We start from the raw sequence: 18901 nt of genomic DNA on the forward strand, positions 1-18901 counted from the left end.
CCGGCCTTTATGCCGAAAGTAGTGTCAGATTTTCATAGGTCCCAGGATATAATAATCCCCTCATTCTTCAGCAACCCAAAAAACGAGGAGGAAAGAACCCTAAGCTGCCTGGACGTTAGGAGAGCAGTCCTAACCTACATAGATACAACGAGCCACTGGAGGCGGGACGACAACCTGTTCGTCCAGTTCAGTGGCCCAAATAAGGGTAACAAAGCAGCGAAAAGGTCCATAGCCAGGTGGATCCGCCTGGCCATCATAGACTCCTATAAGGCCCTCGGGAAGGAGATCCCGTTAGCTCTTAAAGCCCATTCTACAAGGGCAGTAGCGTCCTCATGGGCCGAACACAGTTCAGCCTCGGTCGAGCAAATTTGCAAGGCCGCAGTCTGGAAAAAACCCCACACGTTCACTAAACACTATAGGGTAAAAGTGCAGCAGGACGAGGACATGGCCTTCGGCCGCAAAGTCCTCTCGGCAGCGATCCCACCCTAAATAAACTTTAGTTGGTACGTCTCATTGGTGCTGTCGTGGAGACGACTGGGGGAAAAAGTGGGTTATACCCACCTGATAATCAGGTTTCCAGTAGTCTCCACGACAGCACCCGTACCTTTCCCGCCCTATAAAAGTAAAATAATAAATTTAAAAATAAAAAAACCCCGGTTAGGGGAAGAAATTTAAGTTTAGCTCCTGCCCCGGCAATTCGTAAGAATCCACTGAGGAAGGTGGGGAAGGGGGGGAGCTTTTAACCTCTCAGTATGTTCCTGTCCTACCAGGAGGAGGCAATCTCATTGGTGCTGTCGTGGAGACTACTGGAAACCTGATTATCAGGTGGGTATAATCCACTTTTTTTATACTGGAGATCTTCAATTTTATGACATTGTATTATGTCTCACTAATTTCAGGATATCTGCCTGCCATCAATGACATAAGTTTATGCAACATTGTAATATACCTTTTCAGTATACAGAGAACACGCTTTATTTAGGATTGTCTTAACTGGTTGTATACTACCTAAATTACAAACATCAGCTACTATTTTTTCCCCAATTAAGTTATTTTGTAGATCCTACACTTTTACTAGTCTTCGTATGGGAGTTGCCCTCTTACAATATTCACCGGTTTCCAGTAAGTAGAAGTTGCATAGTGAAGTGAGGACATGATGACTTACCGTATCAATTTATACCATATGTCTGCAGGAAATAATGTTTCTAGAATTTATTACTGCATCATGGGAGAAGAAATGTGGTAACAGAATAGGAGCCCATATTACGGGCCCCTTTACATCTCTGTTAGGGTGTCTTTACACCTGCGAGAAAATTGTGCCTTTTTTGAGCAATGCGAGAGAGTGAAAACATAACATTTTGAAACCAATGATTTTCAATGGTTTCCTTCACATTTGCAATGTTTTTCATTCATGCGATCTGGAGTGAAAAAAATTCGCAGCAAGTCGTATCTTTCAGCGTTTTTTTTTTTACATTTTCCATGTTTCCCTATGGAGCCTCCTTTTTATTGCATTGCAAAGCACAAACTTGCGATCTTCGTGTAATGCGTTCTTAACATTAGAAAGTCCTATTGACTTTCGCCCCAAAAAAATCGAGTGAAAATCGTAAGTAGCAGCAATGTTTTTGTGAGAAAAAGCAGCCCTGATGCTCAGAAAAATTGCGGGAAAAAAAGTTGCTATTTTCACGCAGCAATATCCTGATCGCCTATGTGAAGGAGCCCTTAGCGCTTTTTTAATTGGTTCCATGCAAGCCGACTACTGCAGTACGTGAATGAAGGATCGTTAAAATTATTGTTCGCCCCCATATTGCTATTGTTGGTCAGCTGCTCATATCCCTTTTCAGACAAGGAGATGTGAAGTCAACAGTGAACAATTTTATACCTGCCTAAATGAGCCAATCAGCTGAAGAACGAGCGTTTGCCTGATCGTCGGGTTGTGTAAATTAATCATCAGCTATGCTAAAGCCCCCTAAGAGCCATTTTACATGGGCTGACAGCTGGAGTGTACATAGAAAACCACGAGGACCCATAGAAAAATTCTGACTTGGGGGCCCCCCCATATATAAATAAATACAACATTATATATATGTTCTATTAGACAACATTTATAACAGGGTGGGCTTAGATACAGCAGCAGAGCTCTATTATACCTATATATAAAGCAGTCACCATATAATAATCAGATACTAGTTCTACACAGTGATAGTGATTACAGTGCAGTTACCTCCAGTGATCACAGGTGATGTCTCTTCTCTGATATCTCTGGTGAGTTTTGCTTTCCTTTTTCTTCCTTATTCAGGTCCAAGCCATCATGAAGACTATTCCAGGCATTACTAGTCACTGCATACTCTTCATATCCCACTGCTACATCCCACTTCCTTACTCTATGCCCATGATAGTAATAATGGCCCCGCTGTGGCCCTTACTTAGTAAGTGTCCCCGGCTTAGCAATAGTGTTTCCTTTTGTGGCTGCCGTTTAGTAATGCTGAACTATCCTACCTACTGAACCTTCAGTAGTCCGTAAAAATCATCTTACATACACAGTCACACTGACACTATCCGTGTTCTCGGTGCATCATCAGACGCCTCGCCAGTCTCTTGCACACTGCACCCTGACAACATGAAGTGGATGAGTTGGACGGTGCACTGAATGCCCCATGGCATCAATATGATTGTGTGGATAAGAAGATGTTTACTGTTGGCTAGTGATTCTGAAGCGGGGGCTTATAGAGGTGCAGCAGTGGAATCGGGACCATTTGGCCCCAGGCCCCCTTGCTCTGTGGGTCCCATAGCAGACACACACTCTGCCTTTATTTGTGGCACGCCACCAGCTGACAGCTCTTTGACATGCACTGCTCAACAAGATTGGTGTCTGTTAAACTAGCCCTGATGCAGGTTAATGCAGTCTGCATTGGGGATAAACAATCGTAATTGCAATGGTTCGTCCCCAGTTACAAGTATCATCATTATCGGCAGTATATTCCCTGTTCACAAGTGAAGATGCGCTGCCAACAATGATTATTCTTTTAGCTGCGATCAGCAGATTAATGAGCATTTTCTCCTTCATTGGCTGATTGGGTATGGCTTCACACAGCCTGATGACTGGGCAGACAAACATTTGTACGAACGTTCCTGCCCAATCATTGGGCTATGTAGGGGTGTTTTCACACATCGCTGATTTTCTGCGGATTCTAATGCAGATCTGCAGCAGATTTCACCCCTTCAATTTGAATTGAATTAAAAGGGTGAATTTTGCTTCAAATTAGCGATAAGTGAATGCACTCTAAAATGGCTTGTACTCTTCATTAGCGATGAGCGAGTATATTTGCTAAGGCACATTACTCGAGCGAGTAGTGCCTTAGCCGAGTATCTCCCCGCTCGTCTCTAAAGATTCGGGGGAGAGCGGGGAGGAACGGAGGGGGGGATCTCTCTCCCTCTCTGGCCCCCGAATCTTTAGAGACGAGCGGGGAGATACTCTTCATCCTTCATGGGAATCAATAAACAGATATCTATTCTGTCTTACCTCCCTTCATATGAAAAATCCTGGAGTTTTCCTTGGAATGTTCTGCTTTATAATACATCTGCTACATTTGTTTCTTCACCACTACTTGCTACTTATCTACGCAGTTGATTTATGACTCTAGGTAAAAAACACCTGAACAGCCCGGGAGAGCAGAAGAGATATGGGATGGATAGCCTGGGAGAGCAGAAGAGATATGGGATGGATAGCCTGGGAGAGCAGAAGAGATATGGGATGGATAGCCTGGGAGAGCAGAAGAGATATGGGATGGATAGCCTGGGAGAGCAGAAGAGATATGGGATGGATAGCCTGGGAGAGCAGAAGAGATATGGGATGGATAGCCTGGGAGAGCAGAAGAGATATGGGATGGATAGCCTGGGAGAGCAGAAGAGATATGGGATGGATAGCCCGGGAGAGCAGAAGAGATATGGGATGGACAGCCCGGGAGAGCAGAGAGATATCGGATGGACAGCCCGGGAGAGCAGAGAGATATCGGATGGACAGCCCGGGAGAGCAGAGAGATATCGGATGGACAGCCCGGGAGAGCAGAGAGATATAGGATGGACAGCCCGGGAGAGCAGAGTGTTATAGGATGGATATTCCGGGAGAGCAGAGAGATATAGGATGGATAGCTCGGGAGAGGAGAGAATTATAGGATGGACAGCCCGGGAGAGCAGAGAGTTATAGGATATGTGTAGATACAATAATGTAGCGCCCGGTCAGGTACTGAGGGGAGTAAACTAGACACAATTTATTATGTATCGCAGCAACACTGTAGGCAGAAGAATCACAACACAAATCTCTACTTGTGCTTCCACTGATCAACTGTAACCTCACTGTATAAGTCATTGCATCTGAGAACCCTCAGATTAGTCTATAAAATGCCAAAGATGCTGATAGTAGCAAGCTGAAGAAGGTAACCCGGCCTGTTTATCAGTGGTTCAACATATGGTTTCTAGCAAACATACTTGGCACCGTTTGATGAGCTTCTTAATATGTCCACCACTAACAAACTCCTGTTCATCTTGTCTCAGGTGTTGTGAATTTAATTATACTCTTCTTGGAAACATTCAGTACCGAAGCAGCGAGTTTCAAATTGGCTTCACTTGCAGGGAATGAGTAGACGAGTTACAGGCAGATCAACATCATGCTATCTAGAGACCTTTCCATTCAAATCTCCTTAGACTCCTTAGACTTCGCAGTAAGATGATCAGCAAGTCTACGTTTCATCTCCAGGTTGGGGTGGAGAGTTTTGCCAGGTTCCTCTGCTTCGCCTCCGCAGATATTGAATGGCAGAGACAGCACCAATGTTCGCCAATAAAGCTGGAAATACAAAATGACAGGAAGTTTTTTGGAAACAGAAGATGAGTTTACAAGTTACTTCCATAACTTTCTGCACTGAAACATACTTTTCTAGAAGCTATGGGATGTAAACCCCAAAGGTATATTAAGAAATTACTCTGCTCAGAATACTGACCCTTTAAAAGGATATAGTGTTAGTAGGCAATAATTTATTTCAAACATTAAATGATCTATTTGCAATATGTTTATTTTTTTTTAATTCCCCCCTTCCTCAATTTCTATTAAACGTTTTCCTGCAGACCATAAGATGCAACAGGCTGTCTACAATAGGGGAAATAAGCGTTGAACAGTTGAGCAAGAATGTTCTATGGAGTGACAAATCACACGAATCCATCTTCAGATCACATGGAGGTACCTGGGTGCAGAGGATACCTGGAGAGCGTATTGTGCCTGAGTGTGTTGTGCCATCAGTTATGTACGGCAGATTATGGTTTGGGGATGTTTTAAATGGCATGGTCTGGGTCCATTGGTTGTCGTGGCAAGAACCATGAACACAGAGGTGTATCTTGACATTCTGGATGATAATGTGACAACAATGTGTCAATACTCTGGGAATGGTCAGCAATACTTCCAACAAGACAACGAGCCTCGTCACAAATCCAACACTGTTTTACGTAGGTCCCAACCTGAACCCTGCTGAACATTTTTGGGACAAACTGGAACATCTGGGTAGGAAATATGAACACCATCCATTTTTTTTAAAGAATTTGCCATAGGTTTTCAGAATGAATGGAGGGAAATACCAGCCGAAGTGCATCAAACGTTAGTAGAAAGTATGCCACAGAGAGTATCCAATGTCATTAGGGCCAAAGGAGACCTACTAAGTGTAGTGTCCCACTACAGAAGGCAATACAGTTGTTTTACTAAAATGTGTGTGTACTACTTTAAAAATATTAAATGTTTATTCTTTATGCCTATTATGTCTGGTAACTCACACTGTACCCTATTGGCTAGTCAGGTCATAGAGAGATAGTTGTTCTGTGATTGGAGAATAAACTCTCCTCACTAATTGGTTAAGCGAATTTAGGGAGAAAAAGCAGAAAGAACAAGCTAATGAAGCAAAGACCAGAGCTAACAAAAGTTGCAGTGCGGTGAGAAAGCAGATGTGTGAGTACCAAAGAAAAGTTTGCATTGAAAAGACAGAGAGAAAGCATGAGAGATAGTTTATACAGACAAGAAAGAAAAATCAGTTTATGAAGTAATCTAGGAGGAAAGAAACAGTTTGTCTAACAGTAGCAAGAGAAGAAAAGAGAATTTGTATGCGTAAAGAAATATAGTGAAGAAAGGAATTAATAGAAAGAAGAAGAAATAGAAGAACAAATGCAGAGCAAACAAAAAGAGAGAAACAGAAGTAAAAGCCTGGGGTACAGAAGAGTTTCCTGTGCTGGAAAAATTGTGAAAAAGCCTAAGGCCTCAGACACACGGGGCAAAGTGAGCAGCGCATTCCGCACTTGTCAGCAGGCACGGGAGATCTGCTGCTCAATGTGCCCATTGATGTGTGCGTAGATTCCCCTCTCCACGCACACCAGCGGATTTTATTTGCGGCCTCTCCGTGCCGAAATAAAATCGCAGCATGCTCTATTTTAAAGCGGATACGCAGGGACGGCTTCCATTGAAGCCAATAGAAGCCATCCCTGCGGCAGCACTACTGCAATCAGCATTGCGGAAGTGTCGCGGATCTGCATCATTGCCTAGGCGATGGCACAGAGAAATCTGTACTGCATATGTGCTGACGGCACATCCACGTCCAGAAGAAAAGATTTCTGACAGGTAGGCGGGGTCGCCGGCAGCAGGCACGGGAGGGGTCCGTGCAGGATTTCCCACACAGAATCCGTGCGTGCCCATGTGTATGAGGCCTTAATGTGCAAATGTGGCTTCCGAACTAATTTCTCTGAGCGTGCAGATGTAACTACTGTGCTTGCATGGATTTTTCCATCGCAGGAAATAGAACAAAGCTTATTATATCATGTGTTGGCTACTGAAGATTCTCCTCTGAAAATAAAGCATTCATTGTTTCATGGTTATCCTGACTTCTGGAGTCCCTTCTCACCATGTCACCATCTGCACTCAGGTACCACACCACTCTCCAGGGAAAAGGATTATCACCCCCATTTTATTTAAACTTAACCATTTTTGCTTATTATTTCGCCTAGAGCAGATTCTAATCTGTGTTTATGCCGGCGTCATGAACTTTGATTTTTTTCCCCATTTTAATTATTGTTGGTTGCTGACGCAGTCGGGAAGGAAACAGCAGATTCATTGCCACCGCTGACACGGTCACCAACTCCTCTGCGGGTGGGCACAAAATAAGTACTAACTAAATACTACTTTTGATTCTTGTTCAGGTGTCCAATTTTGTATAAAAGGTATCACTTTTTTATCATGTTCTTGTAACAGTTAGTGTTGCATAAAATGTAGTCCCTCATAAGTAATGATAATACTAATGTTACTTAAAAATGGCAGCCAAATCAGAAGATTGATGTATGACTGAGTAGACATAATATCTCAGCTTTAAGACCTGTAAAGGACCATTCTTGGACTATTTGGACAAACTGTATAAGTGACTGTAGGCCATATATATGGCATGTTGCCACTACTGCGGGATATATCAATACTGATGGTTTGCAGGAAAGCACTTTTCTAATGAAATATTAAAAATGTACTGCAGCAGTATACACAAATTTTTCCAAACTAGGCGGCAAGAATGTTGGACACACCTGTTTTCCATCCATCTGAAGACTGCAAGTCTGAAGATTTCACCGCCCAAGATGCAAAGGCAAGGAATACCAAGCATACATCACTCCTGCCAGGGGATAAATATGGAGCGATAGCGCCTGCAAATAAACATTAAAGCAAAGTGTTATCATATTCTCTAATGGATTTGTTATGATATTGATGATATTTTACTCTGAGGGTCAAATTGTTACCTGACTTTGACATATTTGCTGCTTTGGATGTTTTCTGACGTTCTTGAGGAATGAGACGTCCATGTGGACCTCTCCTGTAACGTGCTCTCCTCACTGACAATCCTTTTAGCCCTTTTGGAACAAAGGACTGAATAACATTTGCAACACTTTGTATTTGGGAAGACGGTATACTGAAAAAAATGCCCTCCCTGTTTGAATCTTGAGGTCCATCAGCAAAGAAAAACTCACAGGCCTCAGGCCACGTAGCAACCACTGAGGAGCTTGAAGCCAAAACCAAATCTGTACTTGATGCTTGACTTGTGTCGCTTCCTCTGCTTTTGGCTCTATTTTCCTCTGCATCCTCAAGAAAGAAATATTCATACATCTCTGGGGTGCACACGGTTCCTTCTTTACTTGCCATGTTCGATTTTGTATCAAGGAATACTATGTCTGTAACATCATCAAGGAAAAAGTCATACATTTCAGCTAAAGTCAAGACTGTCTTCCTATAGCAGGCCGAGGATGGTTGACTTAGTGGTACCTGATTTCTCCAAGCTCTTGTGATAGCATTAACAGGTACTAGGCTTTGTGTGGAGGTTGTATGATCTACAAGACTATGTAGGCTTGGTGTAGCCTTTCCTTCAATGTTTAGGCTATCGGATTGGGAGATGCATGATTGCAACTCTTCGACAGCTGACCTTGGGACATTTTGCTCCATGGCTGAGGAATATACACAGGCTTCTGTTACAACCTCACAACTATTGCCCAGGACATCATTTTCCATGGTGTAGTAGACAAGTCCATTATGCATGGATGTCGAAGGTTCCTCAAGACTTGCAGGACCATCAAACATCCCATCTTCTGCATTGAAGTTATTGTCTTTTCTAAGGCTTTCTGTCAAAACAGCCTCATGTCTTGAATGCCTCATTGTCTCTTCTTCACTTCTACTTGTATTCGGAATGTTCTCATCTTGTACATGGCTATTTACTGAGGAGGAAATCCCAACATCATGTACACAATATGGAGAATTTTTTGAATAATTTAAGTTGGCGATAAGTCTGGAATAACCATCGGGCTGTACGAATACCATGCGGCCAACATCAGGGTGCCTTAATTCCACCTGTGTATTACTACTACTCTCCATCATGCTTTTATCCTGAAAGGGGTCTACTTTATATTGAACATTTCCATCAAGGTTTAGGGGTTTCCTGTATTCAGCTGAACTCTTCCCTACTGAATTACTCCTTGAATTTTCATTGGATGGTTTGGTTATATCATGGTATACTGGCTTTGGAAGTGGAATGTCTATGGTCTGCTCTGAGTCCTTATTTTGCAACATATACTCCTTTTGGCAAAGAAATCTTGTGACGGATCCCAACTCCTCTTCATCTTCACTCCCTGACAGCACATCTTGGTCTGGGCCAAACCACCTGTTTCTTGTATGCACAGTCTGAGGTATAACCGTCTGAGAGATCTGTAGAGCAGGATATTCCTCTTGTGATGGTGGGCATAAGCTGATGCGAATGAACTTAGGCTTGTTGGATAGTGTGCAGTTGGTGGTATCTTCTCGTTCAGTGTCACTCAAGCAGAGTTCCTCCTCTGTAGCCAGGGAAACTTGTGTTAAGCCGCATTCCTCAGCCGTAGAGTAAAATTCCTCCCAGTCACGGTCATTGATTTGAATACTGTATTCAAAGTTATCCATAGCTGTAAATGGGAAAATACACAATATAAGTGTAAGCAAAGGACTAAAGGTATTGGATAGAAGCTAAATGAAATTCAATTAACTTGATACTATAAGCCATTTTAATGGTAGGATGTTAATATAGTGGGTTGCTGTCCAATTAATCTGCTTGTGTGTCAGTCTTCACTGTAGTACAGGCATTATAAACAGGTGGCTCAGGATGAGCTAATAAGAACTATAAACTTCTCATAGACAAGAAAATGCTCCAGTGCATAGAATTATTGGAGCACACATAAAATAACATACAGCCATTAGAAAACTAAGTACACCTTCTTTGAATTCTATGGTTTTAAACATCATAATATAACAAAAAAAATTAGGTCCTTAGAAGGTTTGAAAATTAGGTAAATACAACCTTAGATGAACAAGAACACATGACAAATTACACCATGCCCTTATTGTTTTTATGGCCAAAATGCCGAAGCAGTGTGAAAAATTTAGTACACCCAATGAACCCATGAAGCCTCATGTGGTGCAGAGTGTTTATGCAGCATAATGCTGTCCTATGCTCTCGCTCATGACCTGAAGGTTCAATCACTGGATTCAGGTAGCTGGCTCAAGGTTCAGCCTTCCATCCTTCCGAGGTGGGGGGGGGGGGGGGTAAAGATAATTGGGGAAGGGAATGGCAAACCACACCACGAAAACAGTCTGCCAAGAAAACTTTACGATGTTCTGTCACCCTAGGAGTCGGTCACGACTCAGTGCTTGCACCAGGGAACTTTACCTTATGAACCAATAGCTTGTAGAACCATCTTTAGCAGAAATACCTTGAAGTAATTATTTTCTGGCTCACTCTTCCTTACAACTTGGTTTAATTTCATTGAGGTCGGTGGGCATTTGTTTGTGCACAGCACCCTTAAGGTCTAATCACAGCATTTCAGTTGGGTTGTGGTCTGGACACTGACTGGTCCATTGCAACATCTTGATTCTTTTCTTTTTCAGCCATTCTGATGTAGATTTACTGATGTTTCCTGGATCATTGTCCTGCTGCATGACCCAGATGGCCTCACATTAGACTCCACCACTTCATGACTCAGATGGGCTCATCACTCCTCCACCACCGTGCTTGATAGTTTGGATGAGACGTTTGTACTGATTTATGGTGTTTGCCCATTGGCTAAGAAAACTCACAGGCTTCAGGCCAAGTAGCAACCACTGAGGAGCTAGAAGCCAAAACCAAATCTGTACTTGATGCTTGACTTGAGTTGTCTCCTTTGCCTCTATTTTCCTCTGCATCCTCAATAAAGAAATATTCATACATCTCTGGGGTGTACATAGTTTCTTCTTTACTTGCCATCTTTGATTTTGTCTCATGGAATACTATGTCTGTAACGTCATCAAAGAAAAAGTCATACATTTCAGCTAAGATGTGGCGTTGCGCATTATGGCCAGATATCACCACTTTGGTCTTGTCTCTCCAAAGTACATTGTTTCAGATGTCTTGGAGTTTATTCAGATACAACTTTAAAAAATTTAGCCGAGCTACCCTGTTTTTTTTTATTTTTAGAAAGCCGAAGCTTTCTCCTGGCAAGCCTCCCAAACAAGCCATACTTGTTTAGTCTTTTTCTAATTGTACCGTCATGGACTTGAACATTTAACACACTAACTGATGCCGTTAGAGTCTGAGGTGTAGCTCTTTTTTTTCTTTTTGCAATTTCTCTAAGCATTGCACGGTCTGACCTTGAGATACATTTGTTGGGATGTCCCTTTTCTAGAAAGATTGGCACTAGTCTTGAATGTTTTCCACTAGTGAATAATCTTTTACACTGTAGAATGATGGAGTCCAAATTGTTTGGGAATGGCCTTATAACCTTTCCAAGATTGAAGGGCAGCAACAATTGCTTCTCTAAGATTATTGGTGATGCCTTTCCACCTTAGCATTATGTTAACACATGCCTGAATGCTCTAGACCAACAAACTGCCAAAATTTCTACTTTTATAGACATAATTACACTTGCTGACAATCAATTAATCAAGCATATTTGATTAGCAGCACCTGGATGCTGCTTCCACTCTTAATTCATATGAAATCAGTAAGTGCTCTTTCACAAGGGCGCTGCAATTTTCGGCCACCCTCAGCGTGGCTGAAAAAAGCATGAGCGAGAGGCAGCTGCAGCCTGGAATACCATTGGCCGGGGGGAGAGAGTTCAGCTCTGCTACACTCCCTCCCCCTCTCCACCCCTTGCCGACTGCTAGTCATGCTAAATTGACTCCTCTTCACTCCCCAGCCTTCCCTTTCCTGACGGCTCTCATAGGCTCCCATAGGAGTCTTTGGGAATGAGCGGTGTATTCTGGCAAAAGATAGGACACCAATGCGCACTGTATGCATTTATCTTTTCCGTCCAGCTGATTTTATGCATCATCTGAACAAAGCATTCAAATCCAATGCTTCAGATGGTCATGATTTTCGATGGCATGGCAAAATCGCTGTGATAAAACGCCCGTGTGAAACTAGCCTAAGGGTGTACTTCATTTTTCACACACTGCATTTTGGCCTATTTTGTTAAAAAGCAACACAGTGTAGTTTGTCGTGTGTTGTTGTTTATCTGAAATTGCATTTACCTAATTTTAACCGCTTTAAGGACTACATGTTTGAAATTATATCCTAATATGTAAAACCATAGAACTGAAGGAGGGTGTACTTAGTTTTTCTCGTGACTTTATATGCAAATTAGTGCAAGTAATCAGACAATTCAGTACGTTGCTACATTGATTTTAATGAGATTATTCTGTTGGAAAATGTTGGGTTCAGTTCAGTTGTTCTATTAGGTGTCCATTATTTTTGCTACTTTATCACCTTAGAATAAAGATATTTTCTGTAAAGGACTCTTGTAGAGATGAGCGAGCATACTCACTAAGGCAAACTACTCGAGCGAGTAGTGCCTTATTCGAGTACCTGCCCGCTCGTCTCTAATGATTCGGGTGCCGGCGGGAGGCAGCGGGGGAGAGCGGGGAGGAACGGAGGGGAGATCTCTCTCTCCCTCCCGCTCCCCCTGCTCACCGCCGCAACTCACCTGTCACCCGCGCCGGCAGCCGAATTTTTAGAGACGAGCGGGGAGATACTCGAATAAGGCACTACTCGCTCGAGTAGTTTGCCTTAGTGAGTATGCTCGCTCATCTCTAGACTCTTGTACTTCTATAAATCATGGGTAAAAAAAAATGTTTTCCAGATACATTTTTTAATGCAGCTGTTCTACATTGCTGCCTACAATTAATACTTGTTATGAATGTAGATTAATTTGAAGGCATTTCATTAATTTAATTTTTGCACGTTTTTTTTTTTTTCGAAAACTAAGAATAGATCTAAAAGAAGAGATGAAAAATCATTTCTGTTATATTTCCCCTCCCTTTGCCAAAATCTTTTTCTGTTGATCAGTGTCAAAAAGATTAAAACATTAAAATATCCAAGAGACTGAATACTTTTTAAAGGCTTCTGCATACAGTAACAAAACCCTCCTTTTATACATAAAAAAGGGGCAATCTGGGGAAATACAATTCCCTGCTATTATTCTTCACCAAACCAATGTCAGTAATGAACAAACCCAGGTAGGTGTAAAGGAGTGCGGGACACTATCTGATCACTGGATCTACTGCTTTTCTGAGCGCGGTTTATATGTTTTACTTTTACTAGGGTGCTGCATGGTCCTGTTTTTCTTGGCACTCTATGACACTATTCATGTGGATGCCATATAGCACTATATATCTGTATGCTGTGTATACTATTTGTTTGGACAATATATGAAACTATGTATTGGCATGCTGCATGACACTATTTACTAAAGAGCTGTATGATGCCATTTATCTGGATACTCTGAGGCACCATTCATCTGATTGTCCATAGCACTGTGTATAAGGACACTATAGGAGTGACATGGCAAGATTGTAATATTTGAATTGTCTAGGTGTTATACTGTATGTACTATTTTTCTGGGCACCGTGTAGTGCTATTTATCAGACATTAAGTTGGCCCACTCTAGGCTCTGTAAGGTTCCATTTGACTATGTGTTCTCCCTTGATGTAAATGTGGTAAGCATGGCCCAGTGATCTAGTGTGATATCCATACATTATGGTTGCCACCCGGCCTTGTTATTCACCAGCCTGGACAGTAATAAAAGGGATGCCGTCTCCAGGTTCATTACGTTTGACTTGAGGATTGAACTCCGAGTCATGGAGGTGAGCCACACTGGCCTTTCCCTGCCCACAGAATGCAGAGTGAGCTGTCACTCTGCAGGATGTGAGTGGGAAGAAGCTGGCACAGACCGCCTTAGCTTAGCTCCGAGTCAAACTTCATGAATCTGGTGACAGAATCCCTTTAAGTCCAAAGAACAGTACCAGTATTTATTTATATTAATGGCCAGTAAAAAGTAATTGTCAGCTGAGGGCATCTCTGGTGGAGCAGCAACCCCACAGCGTCTAGTATGCTACTCACTCTCTGCCCTCCCGCCTGGCCGCTGTATTCAAAGCTGTGAACCCTGACCTCTTCTCCCAACATTTGTGTTCCTGCACATTCTGTATGCATTGCAGATGTCAGGAGGAGAGGTCAGGAGTCACAGCTCTGATTATGGTGGCCGGACAGGAGCTAAAGAGACAAAGTGTTAGGTTATGTGTCTGGTACCTGTGGTTCTACAAGTTTCCATGAGTACAACTTCACAGGTGAGGGTTAATCGAGCTGGCTGGGTGTGGTGTTTTTCTAGCCAATCCCCTCTGGTCTGCTGCACATAAAGACCAGCATCTCTTGGTAGAAGATGCTGGTAAATTTACTCATTTTACTCTGTTGATGCACTCTGTGTTATTCTCACTCTGAGCTGTGTTGTGTATGTCTAGTCTGTTGTGTATCTCTCACTTTCCCTGTGGACAGTCTGGACACCTGTAGTCCTTGTTTGCAGCATATGCGGACCCCCTCTTCCCTTCCCTTTGACAGGTGCAGCTTCCAGACATCTGATGTCTTATGTGTGTGTCAGATGGGTGATGCCTGACACTATTCCCTGTATGTCAGCACGGTGGCTGACTCTTTATCCCCTTGGTGTGAGGACACTTGGACTAGCTATGGTTTACTATTTGTATGCATGTGAGTTCTGGGTAGGATTCCTGTTCTGTGTGATTTGCATGACCTTGTGTGTTGGTGTGAACAGCGACTTGTTCTGTATTTCTGTGCAGATGGCCAGACATGTGCTCCATGTGCAGCCCTGTTCTTTGTGGTTTGCAAAACTTTGTGTGTTGGTGTGAACAGCGACTTATTCTGCATGTGGGTGCAGGAGGCCAGACATGAGGTGTGAACTGAGGGACCCTTGATAATGTGGGACCCCACAGGCCCAAAATGGTCAGATCATACAGAGATATGCTTCAGCGTAAGGCTGTCCCATTCGCTTCAAGGACTCTGCATGTATTGGAACATTGGACCAATATCCAAATCCGATAGGTATCATCCCTTCTCCTCTCTCCTCCTGTCTGCTACGTGACACTTACTATTGGGTCTACTACTGGAGGAACTATGACTATTGGGGCCACTACTGTGGCACTATTAATATTAGGGCCCATAACTGTGAACTCTATTACTATTGGGGCCACTGAGGGGGTCCACAATTTACTAGTTGCAGCCACTAGAATAACAGAGGTAAAGACATAAGTCGGGATAAGTCACACCTGTAGCCCCACCCCTTTTACCTTGGCCAATATTTTTTTTGTGACAAAAGGTGGCAACCCTAGTTGTAGGGTGCATTCACACCTAGCAGAATAAGTGCGGATTTTCCTCAGCAGAAAATCTACACCTGAATCAGCATCAAAATTTTTTTGCTCAAAATATGCTGTGGCTTTTGGTGTGGATCCAACCAAAATACGCTATGTGTGAAGCACTGGCACAGATTTGACGAGGTCATAGCCATGTCCCATTCATTACATTGGGAATCGTGGATTCAAAATCTGCAATGTGGGGAAAAAAAGTTGCATGTCACTTCTTGATCCATGGCTGCTCTAAATGCAAATCCACAGCAGAAATCGAAAGCTCATCCAGAAAATTCCAAGTGATTATGTCCTTATGGTGGTTTCACACATCGTGTACCTGTGAGGGAATTTTAGTTTGAAGAATCTGCAGTGACGTTCCCCTACACTACAGTGTTAGTGAATGGGGATTTATCAAACCACATTCACTCATAGCGGAAAAAATACATTCTTTCTGCAGAGACAGCCCTGATTCAGGAGGGACTTCTGCAGAATACAGATGCAACCAGATGTATGAATGTCTCTTTCTCTATGGACACTGAATGATTACTGCATTAGGAACACCTAATCAATAATGTGTTGATCCACCTTTTTGGGTGAACATGACTTTCAGATGTTTCAGATTCTCCAAGGTAGCGAACACTCTTCATATTCAACTCGCCCCATTCCCATTGCAGCAGCTCTGTAAGTTGGTGCATATTTTGTGGAAAAGCGGGAGCGCATCTCTCAGTCCTTTCCTGCATATCCCAAACATGTTCAGTGAGGTTATAGTCCAGTGAGTTTGGGGGTCAAGACAATGTGCAGAATTCATTGTCATGTTCCTTCAACAACTCCCTTGTGATTTGAGCTCGAAAACATGGAGTGTTGCCCTGTTGAAAGATGGCACTGTGGTCAGGGGAAGACTTTCTAAAGATATGGGTGCACATGTTCAGCTAACAAATCCCTATAGAGTTCACCATTGAAGTATTGTGGTATGATGACCAACAGTCCTAGGAAAATGCTCCCCAAAGCATGACATCACCACGACCAGCCTGATGAACAACAATGATACACTCATGGGATATGGCTGTTGATGCTAGTTGAGGACTTGGTCATCCATGTAGTTCAGCAGGAAATGGGACATGTCACTTCAGACAACTTTCTGCCATGCATACAAGGTTCTATTGAGGCTTTCTTGGGCCCATGTGAGGAGATTTTGATGACACTGGGTCATCAGGGGCAGCCTTGTTGGTCTTCAGCTACTGAACTTTCGTCAATGCAAGGTATGCTGCATGGGCATGGTGAAAATTTGTCTAAATTTCCACTGTTGTAATTTTGAGTCAGTTGGTCCAATGTGGCACATTGTTGGTGAGATACCAGATGTGCCACCCAACACTCTACTCTAGGATCAATGACAAGTGGCATGCGGCTGTGTGATCTGCTGTTAGATATCTGTCCATGCTTCAACCAATCTTGATACACTCTTGATACTGTAGTTAGGGAACAGCCAACAAGTGCGACTGTTTCAGAAATACTGGCACCACATCTGTGGGCATCAACATTCTGCCCACGATTAAAGTCACTCAAGTTACCAGGTTTACCCATGACTGACAAATGTTGCCTTCTGCTGTGCAGAGGAGAGGTCAGCACATCATCTGAGGGCAGATCGTGACGTGGCCATCACATGTTACTATGTTACTGATCATAAGATGTCATATGCCAGCTGTTCCTAATGCAGTGATCGTGTATATATATATATCACATTATACGTATGTTATGACATTTACAATGGCTATGTGCAGTATTAGTAGTAATACAAGTATTGTAAACCTTCAAGTACAGTACGTAGAACTGTAACACCAGCATAACAATGCTGCCTTATCACGTGTCATCTCACATACATTACGTCATGTCTTGTCTAGACTTGTACAAAGTCATCTGTAGGTTACCATGAGTGGAACCTAAGTGTCCCGCACTATTTTGTAGGCAGTTATAGCCCTACACTACACTCCATCAAAATCGTCTGTGCTCAGAACTCTTCCACTAGGAGCATTATTGTAGTATATGGCGGATCTGTGATCACGTTCTGCAGTATGAATGGCCTTGCCGTAGACAACAATTACACTCCAATTGCTGACAATTGAGCATGGGTAATTGATCTCGCTAATAGAAATTGCCCCGTAGCTCAGTCCGTAGTCAATATTAGTTGTCTGTGAAGCTAAGGAAGAAAAATCACTCTCTGTAGAAGAAGCCTGAATGACCTTGGGACGTCACTATCGGCTTCTTCCATTGACATTCCTAAACAAGTGATAACACTTAATCTGTACTGTTGTGTCCGGCTAATAGACGCCAAAGTTTAGATGGATATATGACACTAATATCAAATATATTCCAGGTTACCCTCGTTTGACTTCAATTCCAATTACATGTATTTACTTAAAGGGGAACTCCACCTTAATTTATCTTCCTGCATCTATAGGTATTTCACATCAGTCAGACTTCATGTGCTAAAACCCCCATCAAGCCCAAAGGGCTCATAAAGTGCAATTATTTTGCAAAATGTTTGTGGATATTGAGAAGAGTGGGGATCAAGCTCATGGACCCCAACAATAAGAGGTCTGTGTGGCAAATTTATTTAGACTAAGTTCTCCTTTAAGACTATACTTTCATCTCTAAGGTCATACTGTATGTACAACACAGGCACAAAGAATACAAAGAGAGATTACACCTTTTAGGAATGGGAGAACATCTAATAATTATCCCTTCTACGGCTAGAATTGTGGGAACAAATACTATATACTCCTGCCATAAAGATACACTGAAACTTCTCGTGTTCCACCGTGCCCAATGTCAATGAGTAAATCCAAAACAAGTTCTAATGTTACATAAGACGTCTCTGAAGACAGCATTACTGGTTCTTACCTTGTAGTCCAACGAAGGAAGCAGTCCCCTCTGCAAGTGTCTTTAGTAGCCCAGTAGACTATGTGCAGCTGGGCACAAGGGGTTACCTGTCATGACAGTCTATTCAGGTGCTGAAAATAGGGCCTAGCTCGTGCTGCGAAGCTCGGGACCCAAACACTCTGCGTATGTACATCTATAAATAGTGTCCATGGACAGTTCTCACACGAGCAGCTCACACGCTATGAGGCCGAGAGGACAAGGGGAGGGCAACACGTTTAAAGATCCACTACTAAACAAAGTAGAAACTTTGCAACAACTTTTTATTCTCCCGCAGTGTAACAGATATTACATGTCAGATGTTACTTTATTCCAAATGGAAGGGATACATTCAGTTCATGTTCGAAACAAGTGGATAAAAACTAATCTGCTTCATAAAGTGATGCCCTATTAAAGGGGTTGTCCCGCGCCGAAACGTTTTTTTTTTTTTAACCCCCCCCCCCCCCCCCGTTCGGCGCGAGACAACCCCGATGCAGGGGTTAAAAAAACAAACCGGGTAGTACTTACCCGAATCCCGGCGGTCCGGCGTCTTTATACTCACCTGCTGAAGATGGCCGCCGGGATCCTCTCTCTCTGTGGACCGCAGGGCTTCTGTGCGGTCCATTGCCGATTCCAGCCTCCTGATTGGCTGGAATCGGCACGTGACGGGGCGGAGCTACACGGAGCCGGCATTCTGCACGAGTGGCCCCATTGAAGACAGCAGAAGACCCGGACTGCGCA

The 18901-nt window shown here is 43.0% G+C and overlaps 1 protein-coding gene across 1 annotated transcript; it reads right to left on the bottom strand.

Moving 5' to 3' along the window:
* Positions 1–4244: 4244 nt before the first annotated feature.
* On the bottom strand, positions 4245–18237 carry PERM1 (PPARGC1 and ESRR induced regulator, muscle 1). Its single transcript, XM_066605584.1, has 4 exons — positions 18146–18237; positions 7807–9489; positions 7597–7713; positions 4245–4840 (listed from the first exon to the last, which is right to left on the bottom strand). Exons 2-4 carry the CDS (start codon positions 9485–9487, stop codon positions 4737–4739), a joined length of 1902 nt encoding a protein of 633 aa, XP_066461681.1. The 5' UTR covers positions 9488–9489; positions 18146–18237; the 3' UTR covers positions 4245–4736.
* Positions 18238–18901: the final 664 nt, after the last annotated feature.

The sequence above is a fragment of the Eleutherodactylus coqui genome, chromosome 6 (assembly GCF_035609145.1).
Source record: "Eleutherodactylus coqui strain aEleCoq1 chromosome 6, aEleCoq1.hap1, whole genome shotgun sequence".
NCBI classification, from domain to species: domain Eukaryota; kingdom Metazoa; phylum Chordata; class Amphibia; order Anura; family Eleutherodactylidae; genus Eleutherodactylus; species Eleutherodactylus coqui.

Excerpts from the sequence above, each read along its gene's own strand:
- PERM1 (XM_066605584.1), bottom strand. The coding sequence starts at position 9,487 with ATGGATAACTTTGAATACAGTATTCAAATCAATGACCGTGACTGGGAG. Across the intron at positions 7,714-7,806 it reads AGCAAATATGTCAAAGTCAG|GCGCTATCGCTCCATATTTA; the intron begins GTAACAATTTGA and ends GTTTATTTGCAG. Across the intron at positions 4,841-7,596 it reads TTCAGATGGATGGAAAACAG|CTTTATTGGCGAACATTGGT; the intron begins GTGTGTCCAACA and ends TTGTATTTCCAG.